Genomic DNA, 19,477 nt, shown 5'->3' with positions numbered 1-19,477 from the left:
CTTCCGATTCTTCTGATCAGTACAAATATCCAGAGCCATCCGTTGAGCATGTTTGCTCGGTCTCGATCACCGATTCAATGGCTGACTGGTTCACAGAGCAAACTTTAGATCTGATGTGATAACTTCGTTTCTATGAGATACACAGTTGTTTTTCGCAGCATCGACTTGTAGCCCGCAAGGGACTGTTCTTCAATTTTATGTGCTTCACATCAATTGCTCGTAAAATCCGAGTTCAGGGCACGATCCATCAGGGGATCAGCTCGCTGCTCACAGATTGAGCATTCTCGTTTCGAAGCCAATTTCCTTCCTTGCAGCGCTCGGAATGGATGAATCTTATTAGAGGAGGGACCGTGCCCAGTGCCTCCCAAATGATCGTATTATAACCACTAGACCTGCTCAAATGATGAGACAGGCCTTCGGCCCTGTTAGAATTTGAATGTTTAATTGAGAGTGTGTTGCGTAGTTTTGGTATTGATCATAGTTTTTGGTTAGTGGCGTGTGTGCAAGTGTATGGTGTAGTTTATGGATGATGGACAAGGGATAGACTAGAATAATTGAAAGACAAAGAACATGGGATATGGGAAATAGTTTCATTAGTTGGATAAAATAATTTTACAAGGAAGTGTCGGAAGTGTTGGTGGATGAGCATGGAATATTATCTCATGCTCCTCACACTCCCTTACATTTGTTGAACTTACATGCCTATTTATAGAGACTAAATACAACATTCTAGAACAATGGGGAATGTTATCCACTTAGGCTTATTCTAGGAAATTCTAGATTCTAGTTTTCTAGAGACTTCTTACATGTTGGACATTTCTTATTTCTTCTAGAAAATGTTTTCTTCTTTCTTCTAGAAAATTCATCTAGGGAATTCTAGAGAATTCTAGAAGTTTAGCAATTCTAGAAAATTCTAGAAAATGGATCACAATTTCCAACAGGCCCATGCTAGGCCGACGATCGGATCTAGTTTTTTTAGGTCATATTGACAATAGCCCACGGTTGTCCTCTGCACAGAGAGGAATAGCTCCGACGTCCCAGCAGAAAACCATTATTCGGGATTTCATCGTTGCAAAAACACACCGGGAAAGTAGCTATGCCAAATAATGCGTGTGTATATCTTTTAGGCTACAAGCCAAAGTGCACTGGCATGGATGGCTCGTAAGAAGCTTATTTGCTCTGAGTCTAAAGCTAAAGATGGGTCATGAAACAGACCGCAAATATGAGAGAGAGAGAGAGAGAGAAAGAGAGAGACGTGCAGGTTTGGCAAAACATTCTGCAGTTCCATATGTAAGGTGAAACTCCAAATTCATATTAAGCGTATGAGACTATATTATCTCAAGATGACTCAACGAGGGCCAATGTAGAACAAATCACATATTGAGGGCTGTAAGGATAAGTGTCGAGGCTTTGCCTTGATCATACAGAAAGGCGCTGGTGATTTTAGCTCAAGGAATTCTAAATATCCTACAGAATATCAACAAGCGTTCTAATAAGACCCTTTGTCCTCCGAGTTCAGAAGCCAAGACCAGACCAGTCTAGCCGTTTCGATGCCTTCCTACCAGTGATTTAAAGGCATGATTGGCTGAATAGACTTCAGAACACTCTGTACTCAAATCAAATCCCAACCTTGAACTCTTAATTTGATCCCAAAAATTCCTCCCTAGGCATCGACCTCGCACGGATCACGAACACAAGGGGGAGGGGGAGGATCATGCTAAGTGAAGAGCATGGCTCGGGATCAACAATTGAGCTCGACTAAATTAGTGCAAAAGCACGACAAGGAGATCAAGGTTGAAGAAATGGAGGGAAAAAAGAAGGGCGAGAGAATGATTGGAAGAAGCGGAGAAAAACAACGGAGCTCTAAGAAGTTATCAAGTGCAGCTTGCGAACAAGAGAGAGAGCGAGCTGTGACTTCTTTTGGCGTTCAAAAGGGGATTTTCTTTTTCTTTTAAATGAGTTTTTACTAGTAAATAATAAACTATTTCTTATGTCTATCCTCAAATTCATTAGGGGATAATAATACAGTACTTGAGAGGTGTAGAATCGCCTCGCACTGAGGGTTGTTCGCTGGGCAATGTGAACGAGTGCGCATTGAGGTTATCTTTTGACCTGTAGCTAATAATTGACTCTAAATTATCATGTTGATGGCTAAATCATTAGTCACCTGTTTGAATGGATGTGGGTGTGGGCTTTTGACTCATTTTGACCCTTTTTTTTCTCAATTCATTTTTAAAAAAATGAGCTAGTTGTACGAAATTGGACTCATCAAGTTTGAGTCGCACAATGGATATGGAACCCATTTTGCCAGCCCTAAGTTTTTTTATAAGCATTCAATTTATGGTTTTTTATGTTCTTTATTTTGTTTACTATTTTTTTTTATTTGATGTGAAATTTTTATTTCAAGTAACATACATATGTGAAAAGCTTCAAGTGGGTTCAATAAGTAGGTATGAATTTTCCTATACCGAATTAATTATTAGTTAAAATGGGTTAGTCAATATAGATAGTGAATATATCAAACCCAACCTATTCATTTAATGCCCTAGTTGGAGCAAACACAATTAATGACTCTAGTAGTCAATCCCTCCACAAACGAATAGACAATCTTTTATTAGGTCAAAAAATTAAATGGGATCTATGAACTAAATGATAAGTTCCTTAAGCAATAAGTAAGCATCTTATTTAGCAGAAGAATTTCTTAAGAAGAATTTAACAAGTGGGTCCCACAAAAATCAAGGCAAGCATTTTTTCCGTATTAAGATGCTAAAGCGAGCGAACAATGGTCGAGTTAATTTCTCGAAAAGCGAAAAAAAAAATACAGCAAAGGAAAAAAGAGACGTAAGTGGCGTCGCCCGGGTTCGAACCGGAGACCTTCAGTGTGTTAGACTGACGTGATAACCAACTACACCACGACACCTCGCCGGCATGCAAGCGACATATCATTTTACTAAAACCTTTACAGTTGGTCCCCCTATAAAATTATCTTCCTCTCGTCGCTCGAAACCCTCCCTTCCTCCCCGAGTAAAAATCCGCCACTTCCTCCTCTTTCTCTCTCCTCCGTCGCATCCGCGAGCTCGCTCTCTCTCTCTCTGTCCGTCCCCCCTTAGGGTTTCGATCTCGATCCGAATCCGGGAAACCATGTCCAGCGCCCTCGACATGTCTCTTGATGACATCATCAAGAGCAACAAAAAGTCCGGATCCGGCGCCCCCAGAAGCGGAGGCGGCCGCGGCCGCGGCGGCGGCGGTGCCGCCTCCGGGCCCGGCCCCACCCGCCGCCCTCCGAACCGCGCCGCCGCCCGCGCGAACCCGTACGCCGCCCCGAAGGTCAGCTCACGGTTTCCTCCCCCTCGGATCCGCTCTCCCCTACTGTTTTAGAACTCTGCGAAATTTCTGTGTTGCCGAGGATCTCTCGGTCGTCGGTTCCGTTCCCCATCCCTGTCGAAGCCCCCGACTCGATGCCTCGTAACGATTCTGAAGGGCGTTGTTTTGGTTGTTTTTGGGGGTTTAGGCGCCGGAGACGACGTGGCAGCACGACATGTTCGCGGATCAGGGACTGGCGTTCCAGGGGCAACCCGGCCGGGCCTCCGCCATAGAGACTGGAACGAAGCTGTATATATCTAACCTGGATTATGGCGTCTCGAACGAAGATATCAAGGTAACGGCTTTCGATTTCTGTTTTTTTTTTCTGCTACTTGAACGCTGAAACCGTTTGTTATCTCGTCGTTTATGGCTGTTTCTCTGTCGAGCTTGTCGCAAATCTGGGAGAATTATGACGCTTGCTAGTTGAAATTGTGTGGATCTTCTGCTATGGTCGCGTGTCAGAGTGTTTCGATGCTTTCGTGCTTGGGATTTGGTACGAGAGATGTGTAGTTTGTCATCTGGCCCTAGTTAATTGAAGTATATTGCCTGTGCTTATTGATTAGACCAAGGTTAGCGTGCTTGATTGCTAAAGAAGAATGATCTTATCCATGTAGTTGACATGATGTGTCGGTCCGTGTATGTCGTTCTTTCTCTCATGGAAAGAATGTTCTTGTTGTGGCTTGCTGTTGTGTGACTATTGCATTCATTTCAGCTGGTCAGTTTAACCTGTGGTGTTTTACTGAGAGCCAGAGAAACTCAACCCAAATTAGCAATCTAATTCTTATTTTTCTTTCTCGCTCACATGCTTTTCTCCTATGGAATTTTTTTAATAGTTTGAGGTGTTACTTGTCCGTGTCTAGCTTCCAGTGCCTAGCAGTTACGAAATTTGCATTTTAGTCTGTGTGAGGCAATCTGTTTCTCTTCTCTGTCATGTTCTGTAAAATATTACATAACTTCGAGTGCAGTTAAGTCCATTTATGTGTTCTTTGGTGAGCAATTATGGGAATTTTTGCAGTAAATGTTAATTATTTTCCTTTTCTGTTGGGATTTTCTCATGCAGGAACTATTCTCCGAGGTTGGTGACCTAAAACGTCATGCGGTACATTACGATAGGAGTGGAAGATCCAAGGTATTGTTGTCAAGCTATTGCCTGACTGTTGCTGTAATAAAAAAAAATGTATTTCTCCTGGTTTATTTTAAGAAAGCCTTTTCTTCATTCAGGGAACGGCTGAAGTTGTTTTTTCACGCCGTACTGATGCCTTGGCAGCTGTTAAGAGATACAACAATGTTCAGCTTGATGGAAAGCCGATGAAAATAGAGATTGTGGGAACAAACATTGCGACTCCTGCTGCTACTCCTGTCATTTCAAATGGTTCTTTCGGAAACCTGAATGGATTTCCAAGAGGGTATGTTCTAAAAATTATGACTTGCCCTCTGAACAGATAATTTTTCTGTGGTGTCTAAACCAAGGGCAGGTACTTCATATCATCCTACGGAGCTTGCATGAGATTTAAAGAGATAGCAAAGTTTTCAAATATGCTCGGGTCCTTGAACTTGGATGTATTGTGTCTTTTGTGCCCATCAATAGGTTTCTTGGTTGTTTCTACCCTTGTTATATTTTCCGTTGGATTTGTTCGTCTTTTTTTTTTTTTTTAATGAACAGCAAAATTGATTTAACTTTTGTTTGATTCATTTAAATGTTTCATATGTGAAAGTGAGATTTGGTTACTTCAATATGCTTGTGCATCCATCTATTCTTTAAGAAGAGATTTCTTTTGGTCTCTGATTAAATTTTGGACAATGCTTTACCATCTTTCTTATCAATTCCAAGGCTGAAATTGTTAACATGTTGGTAGCAAGAGACTACTTGGTTACTTTTTCTCTTGGGTCAGTGTGGTATGGTAGGAATTTGGCTTGCCTCTCTTGTAATGCATTGTACTTCTAATTTCAAGTCTTCTGATGTGTTTGTGTAAGCAATGCTTCTTTGTGATGCTGATTCAATTTCCTTGATAACATCACTTTTACATGGATGATAGAAAGTATGGATTGCATGTTATACTGGTGGCATGTTGTTGCAATCCCTCTGTAACATTACAGCATTCTGTTTGTGTTTGCAACCTTTCCACTTGTTAATGCTTATTGAACTTGCCTTTGCCTATAAGTTGTAACAAGTCAGAATTTCGTCTAGTGTTGCTTGTCAATCATTTTGCTGATACAGTGGTCTTCATAATGTATGTAATCAGGGGACAAGCTAGGGGAGGTGCTATTGGACGACCACGCGGTGGTGCCAGTGGCAGTGGCCGTAGGCCTGCTGCAAGGGGTCGTGGACGGGGAAGAGGTCGCAGCGAGAAAGTATCAGCTGAAGATCTTGACGCCGATTTAGAGAAGTACCATTCGGAAGCAATGGAGACTTGAGTGCCATTCTACTTATCTGGTGTCTTTTATGTTCTCAGTGATATGTCTGTGATGATGCGACCACTTTGCCTATTAAGTGTGTCTAGAGGAGGATAAAGTGAATTCTTGAACCTTAGTTTATGGAGTTTGGGGTTTTATTCTGTGACTTGGAGACATAAGTTATGAGGGTTTATGGACAGCTTCAGTATGTACTCTGCAATTATTCCTTTCGGTTCCTTCAGCTTCTTTAGTGTGACCAATGCCGTTCTCCCTATGCAACATTCGTATGTCACTCTTGCCCAAGCATATGGAAAGGAGGTTGCTGTGAGATGCGGAGTTAGTAAACTTGCATGAAAATCAACTGCAGCGGCTGTTTTTCTTAGCTCTACTGCATCACATTAAGAGCTGGACATTAAAGGTAGGTTTCACTGTGACTTTGTTTTTTCCCTTGCTTTTGGTGTCTAGAGTTTTAGGACCAGAAATGTTGTCCTGCTTATTTTCTTATATGCCTTTCTGGGAGAAATTTGTTGCGGTAATCTTTTCTGTAGTAAGGATTGGGCTCAAGGATTTGGTTGACTGTTAGTTATACTGAATCTGTGGGTACTTGTTTCAAGTTGGAAGTGTCAATTATTAGTTGTCTTTATCAACTATAATCGATTAGCACCAGGCAGCTTAGTGATTTGAGGATACTGCTTTATATTGTAATTTTTTTGTTTTGTAGTTCATTGAAAGTTGATGATGACTGATTTGAGGATCTTAAATGGTTTTAACTTGTTGCTGTCAAAGTTATGTCATGGTTATCTGGCTTGCACTTCTCTCTGAGGATAGTGACTTGTAGCTTACGGTAGCTTGCTCTCTGTCTTCTTCCAAGTATTGCCAAATCTAATTGGTGAAATAGGGCGAGTTGGTTGTATCGTGTTGGCATTTAAGGCATGGAGCTAAAGGTTTTTCCTTCATGAGGCAGGAGATTGTTCATGTGTTCTCTCCATTGACTCCGTTGAATGGTCGCCTGTTAGTTCTCCAGTGCACAACCTTGTGGTTTACTGCATGAGTACTTGACAAACTTAATTTCCGTATGATCCGAAATGAGCAGATAAGTTACTAACATGGCAGCATGGAAAGGTCCTGGCCATCTATAGCCTGAACTTTGACCAGGGGCCTCGGATTTTCTGGTGCGTGGATCGGTTCATTTTCCAGTGTTGACCCATTGATCTTGAGGTACAAGGAATTTCCTGTCGTTCCAACAGACCTCGAGACTGGTTAACGCTGATGGTGTTTTGACATGTCATTCGGGAATATGCTGATATGTTTCTAGCACCTTTTCCTGATCCAACGGACTATGCTGAGAAGCTGGATGTTTCAAAGCTTCCATGCGAGTCTTCTTGCAGTTATCTTGATGACAGCTTGCCGTGGGAATAATGCCTAAGCAGGATCTACGTCCAACAAATTTTACACGCACATTGTTTTTTCCCTTGTCCTCTCATTTCCCCGTTGTATGATGATGTAAATGTGCCTCCCCCCCTCTTCAGTTGAAGTTTGATTAGTGTTGCTGTTTGGGTAGGAGGTGAAAAGAAGGGGAAAACAGAACGGACTCGATATAACTCTCTTGGAATCTGCAGGGTATCTAGCTTTCGTTCAGAAGTGTCTACTGTTGATGTTGTTTACTTATTGTCTTGTGCATCGCTTAGGCTTGATCAAAAGGTGGCAGGGCTTGGATGGCATAATATCAGAGAATGGTAGTCGTGTAAGGTTATGAGTCTGGCGAGTTGTGGCATGCATCGATTACGTGTTTGCCACATTCGAAGGCATCGTGTGTCCATAGTGGTACTTTCCATTGGGTTTTCTTTGCTTGTCTCCAATTCCTTTAAACTGAAGTGTGTCCCCTCCCGTACAATAATTTTTTTTTTTTTTTTTTGGATAAGACGTCTCTCCAATTAAATGAGCGAGAACAACGACGAAAAGTGAAAATGCCGTTGACATTAGAAACGGGGAGTACGTGGGATTTTAAGGCTACGTCGGAAGCACTAGCGTACGTCAGAAATGCGCCTGACTGACTGGATGTTCTGTTGACGTGGCTGCACACGGCAGACCTACATGTCGCAGCTTTAACTCTATTTTGCTATTCTGCAGCGTTGTCGCCGCTGCCTGTAGGAAGAATCAGTACAGCTGTTAGTTGCCCCATGTAACCGCCAGACCTCCACAGCATTTAAGCTCAGCATCCGGTGTGCATGACTGGAGACGATAGATTTTGTGCGCTTCACAGTAGCAGATATTAGAAACATGAAAATAACTATTGTAAATTGTCCCTTAAAGGAAATTTAACGATCATAACATCATAACCACGGGAGGTATCACTGGAGGTTGTTCTAATGGTCATCTCACCCACTTGAGAAAAGTAAGGTGGGGAATTTGATTACTCACTTTCGAGGGTTGACACAGAAACTCATAGATACACTCAAGAGTGATGGAATAGGGTTTTGTAACCTCTTACGATACATCACACCTAGAGACCATACCAAAAAAACAAACGTTTATATCATTGTGGCGGCTACGCCACTTGACCTATTTAAAAGCGTTTTAGCATCTTTTACATTAGACTCGATTGTGTTGATGCGTTAAAACTCAGAACGGTTAAGAAACATCAGGCTCAGATACCCATGGGCTCCTAAGGCAGGCTCAAACGGCGCGCAACCCTCGATCAGCTGTCCTCTTTTCTTAATTAGCCCGTAGTCCCTCTTTTGCTCCGGCTGGCTCAGGGCACAAACAGATGAACGGAACCTTTTTGGTGCAGGACATGCTCTATATTCAAACGATTCTATCTCAGCACTTCAAATTACAACCGAAAAGACAAGGGTAAAACGCAACTGATCCATCTACCAGTTGCAACACATATTTTATGAAGCAAAAGCCATCAGGCCCTCTAGCCTTCGAGCATCAGCAGGAAGAGCTCCTGTGTTCTTTGGCCTCCCACCTACATCGGGCAGGAAGCGGACAGACATTCGAATGGAAGCACCATTTGTGGAAACAATATACGCAGTCGACATGGCTTGGGCTAACCATGACTTCAGATTTGGGCGGTTACATGAACGGAGCAGAGCTTTGAATTTGACACTGATAATGGACACTCACAACTCATTCGGATGGAGAGGTTACAAATGGAAAAGGTCAGCAAAATGCACAACACTATGATCTAGAGAAGATCCCTTCCACCTTTTCATATAAGCCTAATGCACAACTTAAGCCATTTTTGGCCTCTTCATCCTTTCCCAGCTAGAATATACAAACCCCACGAGAGCATACAGAAGTGCCTTAATGCACGAGACTAGAAAGTGCCAACATGAAGAAGGCCAATACCATGGGTATAGCAACCGGAAAAATAGACTTATGAGAAGTCGAGGGTAGCGGCCCACCTGTGAAACGATATAGGAGCAAATCTTAGAACACATCTATAATATAACTGAGAGAAACAACCTGACGTTCTGTTTTCCGTGTGCACATGCATTTCTATATGTGATCTAATACATTGTCAATTTGTTAACCTAAACTCCACAAAAAACTTTAAAATGACGAAGCCTTCTGAAGATTGATCGTGTACTGCATTCTTTTAAAGCACAAAGTGAGAGAGAATTTTGAGAACAAAATCAATTGCTATTCTGGGTATTTGAAATTAGCTGAAGTTTTCACTGTTTGCTTTTACGAGTCCCAGAGGAATGTAACTATATGAAAAAGTACATGGTTTGGCGAAACTAATACTGTGACATGAGCTTTTAATTGGATAAACTAAAATGCTTACTGGAAAAAGCAGATCTAGCGCATCCCAAGCGGCATGGCGAACAGCTCTTGTGGGATACATTGGACCTCCAGGAGAGGTGAAGCTATACAAACAAGCTTTTAACCTTGTAATAGTAGCCATTCGCAATTCCATGCCTGCATAAATTAAATTATATGACATCAGTATCCAACCAAAGATAACCAGTACACAGGTTTAGTAGTGATTACCCTGAAGATACTTGAGTTGCGATAGATAATGGATAAGGACAGGCTCCACCTTCAATTTCTGAAGCTGCTCAAAATAAAAAAAAGTTTCAATACTATGGAAAAGCATTAAAGGCAATACAGGCTTCAAAATTTCCCTCTTAGGTTACAATGCCAAGTTTTACCTGGTCTGCAAGTTCAATGACAAATACATCTGCCGGACCACCAACCAGGAAAGCATTTGGAAAAGCAGGGCAATGCTTCAAGAAGCTTTTGAGTTTATCAGCTGCATGGACAACATATGGAGAATAACTACACAAATTAACAGTATATAAGCTACTGCATCATAATTGCAAGAATCAGATTCACTAAAAAGCAAACCTACCTGAGTTGTAGAAGAACATGAATCTTGAAAGTAACAGATACAGATCGCGCTGGGCCTGAAATGACATGAAGAGGCTTCCGTATTAAAATCAAGCCTTAGTGGAGTAAACGAAACCTATCATGAGGACATTTCTTTAGTATCACTGCGAAGTATTGTCTAATAACATACGAATTATTCGTGCAATGGTTACTCACCTGCACAGCAATTCTATTTAGCCGTGTTGGCTCCAATACAACTTCTTCAAGTAGATACTGCACATCCAACCAACATGGACGACCATCAAATCATTGCCAATCTAAACACCGGCTTTAAACTGAACTTAAATGGATTATGCTGATTGAATGAGACAAATTACTGAGGGAATTGATTCTTACACAAAAGAGGGTCTGAAACCGCCTGGTATTTGTCTGGATATCAATCCTGTGGAAAGGCCAAATCCATCAGCAAGACAAAGCCTTGTTTTCTTAATCTAACTAGTAGGTATCCTACCACCCACAGCCAAACATTTACAGATATTATCACTAGTGAAATTAAGAAAACTTAAGACTTGCTATCGTGTCGTTGCAACTATCTTTCTCTCTCATGGGCACAGGTCTAATCTGAGCTTCAATATCCAAATGTAAATCTCCCACTAGGCACTGATTCACAGATAAAATGGCAAATCTTGAAAGACAGACCATTACAAACATTGGAAGAAATCATCAAAGGATGTAGAAATTCAAAGCTGAACAAATAGTCTTAATGATTTTTTTTTTTGTTTTTGGCTAACCATGAAAAACAAACAACTAAGGTTATAAACCACACAAACTAAAAACTTGCAAGAAATTCAACAATTTTCACGTTGTTTTCTGTCATTCTGATTCATCAATTCATTCTATGATTACAACACGGTGGCACCCTTCCTATGTAGAACAGCAAATCCAATAACCACTCAATACCAACTGGCAAGTAATTACTATATTTCATACCAGAAAACATTTGTAGCACCTTCAACAAGAGCTGATGAGTAACGCAGTAGCACCTCTGGATTCTCAACTTCAGCTTCAAAAAGCTTCATAAATGAAGGTAAAATTACACTTCAAAAAGATATTCAACAAGATTAGGCATAAGATAATTCAAGACATGTCATAGAATCAAGAACAGTTCTTAGAAAAGCTCATTGACGCTGCTTCAAGAACTAATTTAAAAACACATACAGAATGCGTTCCTATGAACTACTTAGCCTGGTTTATTCTCAAAATGGCATCCTCTTTTAGCCTAGCTTTTATCAGGAACCGGAAAAGCATCTGAGCCTCTGAGTGAGTAGCAGAAAAGCTGAAAATAAATAACCATGACACTGTAAAAATTTAAAGGGTGGCATAGATTTCTTAAGATCCCCTTGTCAATGAAGAGAATTGATGTAAATGAATGCTGTCAAACACCACCTATTTTTCTTCAAGTCCCCTACCACCTCTAAGATGTACATCCCCTATTCCCACGCAATCTCATTATATTCAAGGTTTAACAATAAAAGAAAGGCTGACTAATGCTGCAAACCCATCAAAAATTTTTTTGCCAGTAATAAAACATGCAAATACTAAACCATTTTCCCACTGAGCACAGTTTCAAAAAAGATATATATTAGCACAATAAAAGCAAGGCAGGAACTCAAAGCATGCCAGATGCTTCATCAAAACTCTCATTGGAGAGAACTGGTTTGTGAGAAATATGCTTTGAAGGAAGCAGGACAGTATGATTACTTATGCATTGAAAACCGAGAGCAGGTACCAGTAGTAATATATAGGATTGATGAATTTAAGTTTCACCAAAGGGAAGATGAGTCCAGAAAACACAAGCATCATTATTTCTTCAAATATTTAATCTATTCAACTTGCTGTCCTATCCAATCAAAAGCATTATGATTACAATGTCATAAGACTTCATGGAGATAGTAGAAGAGCAGAGGACAAGATCTTTTACCCATTTGTGGAACAAAAGGGAGAAAATATGAGATGCAAATGACTGACTCCAGAGCTGCACAATCAAATCAAGAATTGGTTTTCCACTCTCCGGCGAGCAAACGTAGTAATCAGCAAGGATGTCAAAGTAGCATAATTGATCATAAACGCCATCAGCAGCAGGCAATATCAAATCTTCTTCCCTGCTGAGAATTATATCTGTTTTCAATATCAATTAAGGAAAATGAGAAGCTAGGACATTTGTATGCCAGAAACAGGAATGTAAGATCTTGAGCTGCTGAAACATGTATTGATCCGCTTTCACATAATGCTTAGTTAGGAGTAGATAACCTATCAATGTCGGGTTACATGCATTGTGTGTTCTAAGTTCTAACAGACTGCTCCCAGAAACAAAGTCATGATAAATTCATGCCACATGAATTCATAATCACTGATTTTTCCTGAGGCAAACTCGTCACTGGTCACACTGTATTTCTGATGATATCATCATTTATTGTGATCCTTACACTGCCATATTAGGATTGTATTGTACTATGCAACCCCAAGATTGTCAAGTTAGGCATTAGCAAAATCGTCAGACAGGTTTTGGCAAATTAAACCAATGTAGAAGACGCCATAACCTATGATTATCACTGAATAGTGACGATGATAGTTATAGGTTCTAATTTTTGACCTTTGCTCTGATGTTTACGTTGAACATGAAACCAGACTCAAATTCAGTGCAGCTCACCTTTTGCTTTATCGTCAACCTCCAATGCTATATCGGCAAACAGCTCTTGCAACAAGTTGCGCCTCTGTGACGCAGAAGCTAGAGCCTGGAGAGGAATGTAAACGCATGAATCTCCAAGGCAAAAGCCTAAACACCGAAACAACAATCTAAACCTGGAATTAGCAACTCAAAGCAAAACATAGTACTTGCAGACTCCACAGTTAAACCACAGCTTAGATGTCAGATCAACCGATACATCGCCATATTAAGCAAGTTCTCAGACTCCCAGCGAAATCGTCATCGTACAGCATCGGTGCTACCGAAAAGGAAAGCTAATCCAACGAACACAAAATCCAACTATCTAGGCGAATCTCAGATGCAGAATCACGGCGCAAAATTAAGTGATCGGACTACTTCGAAGAGGCCAAATCGAAGGAAGAACGAACCCGCTGGAGCTTCTTCTCGATCTCTAGAGACAGGGCGCTGAGGTAAGCAGAGCTCCGTGGCGTCGAGGAAGCTTCCGGCATTTTCCCTCCGACGGCGACACCTCCAATTTCATAGCAATGGAGTCGCGACGCGAGGCTCCGAATCCGCAATCCTAGGCGCGCTCTCCACTCGATGAAGAGGGAAACCGAGCCCGCAGCAGCTCCAGTTCCTCGCCGTCCCTGCGACGGCGACGGCGACGGCGACGGCGAGGATTTTGGGGGATCACGGCGAGCGTACCGACGATCTTCGGCTCCGGAGGGAGGCGGCGCAAGCTCGCCGGCGCGATCGGACGCTGAGTAACGGAGGAGAGGTCGGAAACGGCGTGCGGGGGAAGGCGACGGGGGAGGAGGAGGGGACGGTGGCGGTCGCGGAGGGGCGAGGGAGAGAAATAAGAATTTGGGTCGATGGCGTGGAAGGGAGGTGTGGAACGCGTGTTGCTGACACTTTCCACGTGTTATTCGTTCTTGGATTGGATCGGATTGGATCGGAGACAAGGACGCCCGAATGATTTTGATTTGTTTAATCACATGATGTTCACGCGTAACCAGCAACCCCGAAAATAAAATTACTTCACATCATGTGATAAAAATTAAAAAATTAAAAACGTTTCCATATTATTTGTGATCATTCGAATATTGTGTAGAACGTCTCGATCAAAGAATATTGCGTAGAACGCCTTCCCTTGAATTTTCATTTTTATTTGGGAAAATACCACTAAAAACCCTAAACTTTATCCAAAGTAACAAATTTATCCTAAACTTTTTTATGACACGAAAAATTCTATACTTTGCAAACTATAACACATTTACTCTGTTAAGGACATCTTATTCTTTCTGTTTTTTTTTTCTTCTTCTTTTCTCTTCCCTTCGCCGGCCATGCAAAGGAAAAAAGAAAAAGAAGAAAAAAAAGTAAAAACACTAAAATGCTCCTCTAATTTAAGATAAATATATCACACAAATGAAAATTTAAGGTTTTTGTGTCATTAAAAAAATTTAAGGTTTTTATGTCACGATTAGCAAACTTCAAAAGTTTTCATATCACCCAAAAAAAAAAAAAAAAAGATAAATTTATCACTTTGGATAAAATTTAAAATTTTTTGTGATTTTTTCCTTTTTTATTTTTTGGTTCTACATTCGTCATGTCACGCTCTATTTTAGATCGCCAAAACTAGTAAACAAAATGAGAAAGCCTCTCAGGTGTTATAGGAACTCATAAACTTCAGCGATGCCTCTCAATTCAAGAGGACAAAAGGCATCAAGCAAAACTCGAAATGCAATCGTTCTTATGCGAAAGCCTTCCATAATGTTTCAAGCGAAAATGCCCGTTCTTCTTCGCATATAGGAACTAACGCCAATGCTCTCTCTCTCTCTCTCTCTCTCTCTTCCTGCAGACATGCATATATGCCTCCTCCTTCACCGAAAGTTCGAATACGATCTATAAGATTCACCACATAATTTGTGCATTCGACTTTGCTACTCACAGAAGACGTGAACGTGTTGACACGACCAGATGCGTCGCAAAAGAGCGCTGCTCACTGCAAAACCAATCTCCCTATGCTTTACCCATCAAGAGAGTGATCAGCACTAGCCAGATGCACATCCGACACACGCAGGCAGATGCAGAAAGAAATCACTTCATTGAGCAGATTGTCCACAACCGTCATGTGCTAACTACGTACACAAGTGCCTGAAAAGAAGCTGTATTTTTATCATCTGATTGCATGTATAAAGAAGAAAGTGCAGTCAATGCACTTTGAAGCAAAATGACTATAACCATTCACATAGATCTGCTTTATCAAAGAATATGTAGTAAAACATCTGAGAAAAGCGGCATAAAAGAAGCTACCAGTCAAAAGAGCATCATCTATTTCCGGGCCATCCTGAAGTTAAGTTAGATAGGGTTAACCGGTCAGCTACAGGAGACCCAACTGCAAATTGGTTTCTGTCCACCTTACCTGTTCTGAGGAATGCAATCAGGTTTAACCTGTTGCCGACGCCTCTGTCTGTGATTTTTTTTTTTTCTTGTTTCTCTATCCAGTTGGTTCCGGAAATTGCAATTTAGGTCGTGCACTTCATCGCTTTACTAGACAAGTACGCTACGGCTAGCCTCGGACGTATCCAATGACTAGACACCAGAAGCCAACAAAAAGGCAATCGAGCTACTTTATCAAAAGTCAAGAAACGAGCCAACATGCCCACTACTGGCATCTTCTCTACAATGAAGTGATGCTTGGCATATGAGAATTGGCAGACAGAGAAGGACAAAGCAATAATACAAGCCTGTACCATAAAGAAATGCACTGTGTAAACAAGTTATACATACTCTATGCTAGAAGGAAAATGGGGGTGACAGACCACATGGAAAGACTGAGGGTCCAGATGCGGAGGCACAGAGGTCAATAATATAATCACCAGCCCATCAATGTTCTTCTAACTCTATCCACAATCTGATTTTTAGCCATTGCATTTGTGAACTGGAATTCACCACTAGCTTCCAGGAGAAATTTGTATACTTCCCACTCTCGATCTGATGCAAAATGCCTGCCAATTTCAGCCTGACAAAGCAAATTGTCAGCTCTACAATCTGAACAATCTAGAAAAGTGGTTTTACAATACGAGAACTGAAATAGGATGAATGTAAGCTGGTGATCATCCATCACAAGAACAAACCTTGTACTTAAATTGTCCAGATACACTTGCTTGTATTTATTCACCAGGTATTTGTATATTTGTCCTCCTTGACGAAGTATAGTATTTGTCTTTTACCAGAGATAAACTTTATTTCATAAACAATTACCAGAGATATTGCATTGCAGTCATGCTTACCGAGAAAATACAGATGCCCAACATTTTTAGTGCCAGGGTAACATCATAGAAAACTCGTGGTCTTCCCTTGCCAGATAACTCAACAGGATTAGCTACTAGTAACTCGGTGTCCGGCCCACGGCTGGAAATGATAACTCGTAGTGGATGGAGCATCTCCAATTTCAACCTAGAAATAAGTGCACTCTGCTTTTCAGGATCAACAATCTTTTTCCCACCTGTTTGCTGGATAAAAAGGTCTAGATCACGATGCCCATTGACATTTGGCGAGAATCGACCATAGGCTATCTGTATCAGGGAAGTAATTATTACAGCATTAAGTCATTACTAATAGAAAAGAGTCAACCAATGACATTTTACCATGGACTTAAAACAATTGACCAATGTAAATTATGAAGCTGCAACTTTCAGGCATCAGAGGCCTTAACCCAGTGGTAATATGACATAAAAGAACATACAGGCAATTGTGCGTAGACATTCTGACCAGAACTTTGTGCAATGTGACATCTTTAAGCATGAATGTTTCATGCACTTGATAAGGATTCTGGACAATCTATTGGCAGAAACAAAGCACCGAAAGAACTACTGATCCAGATAGGCTCACTTCTCTTGCTCCAAAGAAATTGGAATAACAAATGGATTTTGCCAAATGGCATCTCTCATGTTATATGCAATCAATACATTGAAAATTGAAACATTTCCTCATTACTATATTTAACACTTAACAGTGCTCCAGTCCATTCATTAACTAGAACTCTATAGACTTTAGCCCAGACATAACCAACTCAAATACTCGATGAAGTGTTTTTTCTTTCTCTCTTTTTTCCTTTCAGAAAGGATGAATGGATAAGCTAGGGGGATCATACATCTTCCTAGAATTTCTAGTACACAACCTAGGTAGTTTGACAAGCAGAAGTTCAGGCTGCATCACAAAAACGTGCCAGAAACAACATTAAGGGCAACAGCATAGACAAATTATCAAAAATGTACCTGAATGCTGCAATCTTTCAAGGTTCTCATAATGTCATACAGCAGTCCCTTGTGATCGACAGAGTGGATCTGGAGCAGTGTATGAGCTGGGCTCAGAGTATTGTCTGCACTGATAGTGGTCTTCTTCAATTTTGTCAAGTCTGGAGTAAGGGCTCGTGAATAAGTCTCATCCTTAAGTGGTTCACATCTAAAAAGTTCTTCAGCGACTGCAGGAGAGAGTGTTAAAATAGCCTGATGGCCCCCATACTCAGGGCCCGCCAACTGGAGTTCACAGCTGATACACGATTCACCTAAAACTGCATACAATTGTTCACATGTCTGATCTTGCCGTTTTTTTGTGTGTAGAAGGTCCCTGCAAAAAAAAAAAAAAAAAGAACCTACTACAGTCAACTGATCTTGCCATTTGTTGTCATTGCTGGATAATCTTTTAATGTCCTCACAAAAACACAGAAAGTCATCGAAAGGGAGCACATATGGTTGCATTAAAAAAATTAAAAAGAAAGCCTCTGCAAGTAATGACCATCCTGTATTAACAAGCTGTATATCTAGATGCGTGGAAAATCTGCACAACTTACTACATTAAATACTCAAATATAATTTAGTCATATTCTTACATGTTATCAGTGATAAAGAAGAGGTCCAGGACTCTCTCATCTGGGGTTGTCATCACTTTCACCCTTTGAATTGTGAGTTCAAGCTCACAGAGAACTCGAGTAACATCTGAAACAAACTCAAATTGATTCGGATACAGTTTTAAAAGATAAATCAAACAGCAATCTTATATTACATAGTATCTGAGATTACCATGTAACAAACCCTTGCGATCAAGAGAGAGAAACTTCAATAGATACACTGGAGATGATGTAGAATGTGCTGGCTGATGGTCAGGTAAAATTGCACTGAGGATGACGGGCATGCGGACATAAGACGGTCTTTCAAATTCGACCATTTCACAATGAGCGTGCTGGTATGTGGAAGCACCCATAATACAATGTAGCACCAGATTCCATCAGTCGAAATATCTGCATGCAGAAATAGCTCTCCCACATTAGTAAATCCACTTTGCTCATGAAAATAAAAGGTGCATCATATGCGACGAAAATAAAGCCCCATCACCCACCACCAAATTGGCAAACCACAGAGGAGCTAAACAGCAGGATTGACCTTACTTTTCTACTGAGAAATCATAAGTTTGAAGCATTAAACACACTACTTCCGTTCTGACCAATAAAGGAAAAAACACACTACTTCTATGACTGAATTTCTAAATGCCTCAAGCATCTGAGTTAAAGCCCCTTCTCATATCTTACTGCTACCAAAGAATGACAGAACAAGGACAAAATCGCTAGCTACACATTACCCAGATTCTGAGGAAACTCCTGCTAAATTTTTCTCTGAACTAAAATGTAAAGACAACAGCAGACGCGAGCGGCAGCCACCTCGAAAGGATTAACGATGGCAGCAAAAAGAATCTCAGCAGACGTAAAACCAAGCAATTCAGCAAGCAATTCTCATGACTGAAGGCAAAAATAACCAACGGGAGTGAAAAATCATATATTGCGAGTTCGTATACCTCCTTTGGTGATGCAAAGGCCGAAGTCGAGAATGGTCCTGCAGATATCGCATCCGAGGCCGGTCTTGTCGGGGCAATTCACAGTAATGACGTGGGGCTCCCCAGGCTTCTTCGGCTTCTGGATTAGCACGGCGTCGTGGCTCGGGACCCCCATCGCCGCGGACCGCCGATCGCCGGTCGGAATCTGCTCTCGCCGCCGAGCGGCGCTCGCATGAAGCTCGGAGTCTCCGGCGAGTGTTCCCGCGATGTAGCGCCGGGAGAGAAATCTCTGCAGCTTTCTACAGAAATCGAGAGAGAGAGAGGCAGAGAAGACGGACAGAGAAGACGGACAGGATAAAAAGAAGTTGTGGTCGGAGGAGGCGACAGAACAAGGCATTTGTTGGATCCGATGGTGGCGGTTCGGTGCCCGGGAAGGAGGGGGAGTGAGTATCGGGTGCATCCGGATCACGTGAGCCCGGCTTATGTACACCGCTAGATTATGTAGATCCCACCTGAGGCCTGCTTCATCGGACGATAAGTAATGTTAGGGTCGTGTGTATTCGGGTGCAGCTAATGCTTGCCGGTGGGGAACTGTCAGTAAAACCCCAGGTCGGGCGATCGGAGGGCGGAGATCTTTACACGTGGCGTCCGTGGGGCCGGCTTTCGAAAGCTTGTCTTTTTTCTGTAAGTACGTCGTTCGGTCGGGCTGCCGGCAAAATAGTTGCTTCTGCTACGTGCGCACAGTTTCTTGGCCACAGGATCAAGGATCTTCCAATTATATTCTCTTGGAGGTCGAGAAAAGAATGATAGAATTTTTATGGGCATTGTCTTTCAGCACCGAAA

The 19,477-nt window shown here is 41.5% G+C and overlaps 3 protein-coding genes and 1 non-coding gene across 4 annotated transcripts; 1 reads left to right on the top strand and 3 right to left on the bottom strand.

Annotated features, from left to right (window-relative positions):
* Positions 1–2,846: 2,846 nt before the first annotated feature.
* On the bottom strand, positions 2,847–2,920 carry TRNAV-AAC. Its single transcript has one exon. It is a non-coding gene; the product is annotated as a tRNA-Val (tRNA).
* Positions 2,921–2,999: 79 nt separating this feature from the next.
* Positions 3,000–6,085, top strand: LOC104432755 (THO complex subunit 4A). The gene is made up of 5 exons (XM_010045278.3): positions 3,000–3,327; positions 3,512–3,658; positions 4,424–4,492; positions 4,585–4,769; positions 5,607–6,085. Exons 1-5 carry the CDS (start codon positions 3,142–3,144, stop codon positions 5,776–5,778), a joined length of 759 nt encoding a protein of 252 aa, XP_010043580.2. The 5' UTR covers positions 3,000–3,141; the 3' UTR covers positions 5,779–6,085.
* A 2,451-nt stretch (positions 6,086–8,536) lies between these two features.
* On the bottom strand, positions 8,537–13,719 carry LOC104432754. The gene is made up of 11 exons (XM_010045277.3): positions 13,231–13,719; positions 12,806–12,890; positions 12,077–12,273; positions 11,086–11,168; positions 10,492–10,537; positions 10,312–10,368; positions 10,118–10,172; positions 9,918–10,018; positions 9,757–9,820; positions 9,551–9,684; positions 8,537–9,167 (listed from the first exon to the last, which is right to left on the bottom strand). Exons 1-11 carry the CDS (start codon positions 13,309–13,311, stop codon positions 8,994–8,996), a joined length of 1,077 nt encoding a protein of 358 aa, XP_010043579.2. The 5' UTR covers positions 13,312–13,719; the 3' UTR covers positions 8,537–8,993.
* A 1,695-nt stretch (positions 13,720–15,414) lies between these two features.
* On the bottom strand, positions 15,415–19,010 carry LOC104432753 (ACT domain-containing protein ACR9). Its single transcript, XM_010045276.3, is given in 7 exon segments — positions 15,415–15,824; positions 16,096–16,380; positions 17,083–17,434; positions 17,697–17,802; positions 17,887–17,947; positions 17,950–18,104; positions 18,656–19,010. Coding segments are annotated over 7 exon segments (1,260 nt in total). The 5' UTR covers positions 18,810–19,010; the 3' UTR covers positions 15,415–15,677.
* Positions 19,011–19,477: the final 467 nt, after the last annotated feature.

This window comes from Eucalyptus grandis, chromosome 2, assembly GCF_016545825.1.
Source record: "Eucalyptus grandis isolate ANBG69807.140 chromosome 2, ASM1654582v1, whole genome shotgun sequence".
In the NCBI taxonomy this organism is placed as follows: domain Eukaryota; kingdom Viridiplantae; phylum Streptophyta; class Magnoliopsida; order Myrtales; family Myrtaceae; genus Eucalyptus; species Eucalyptus grandis.
The sequence above is the reverse complement of the archived record's forward strand: the minus strand, read 5'-3'. Positions and strand labels throughout refer to the sequence as shown.

What these genes read in the sequence shown, in the direction of transcription:
- LOC104432755 (XM_010045278.3), top strand. Translation starts at nt 3,142, where the DNA reads ATGTCCAGCGCCCTCGACATGTCTCTTGATGACATCATCAAGAGCAAC. An exon ending in ATAGGAGTGGAAGATCCAAG is followed by an intron (nt 4,493 to 4,584) that starts GTATTGTTGTCA and finishes TTCTTCATTCAG; the next exon opens with GGAACGGCTGAAGTTGTTTT. An exon ending in CTGAATGGATTTCCAAGAGG is followed by an intron (nt 4,770 to 5,606) that starts GTATGTTCTAAA and finishes GTATGTAATCAG; the next exon opens with GGGACAAGCTAGGGGAGGTG.
- LOC104432754 (XM_010045277.3), bottom strand. Translation starts at nt 13,311, where the DNA reads ATGCCGGAAGCTTCCTCGACGCCACGGAGCTCTGCTTACCTCAGCGCC. An exon ending in GGTTGACGATAAAGCAAAAG is followed by an intron (nt 12,274 to 12,805) that starts GTGAGCTGCACT and finishes TATTGAAAACAG; the next exon opens with ATATAATTCTCAGCAGGGAA. An exon ending in CGCTAGATCTGCTTTTTCCA is followed by an intron (nt 9,168 to 9,550) that starts GTAAGCATTTTA and finishes ATCGTTTCACAG; the next exon opens with GTGGGCCGCTACCCTCGACT.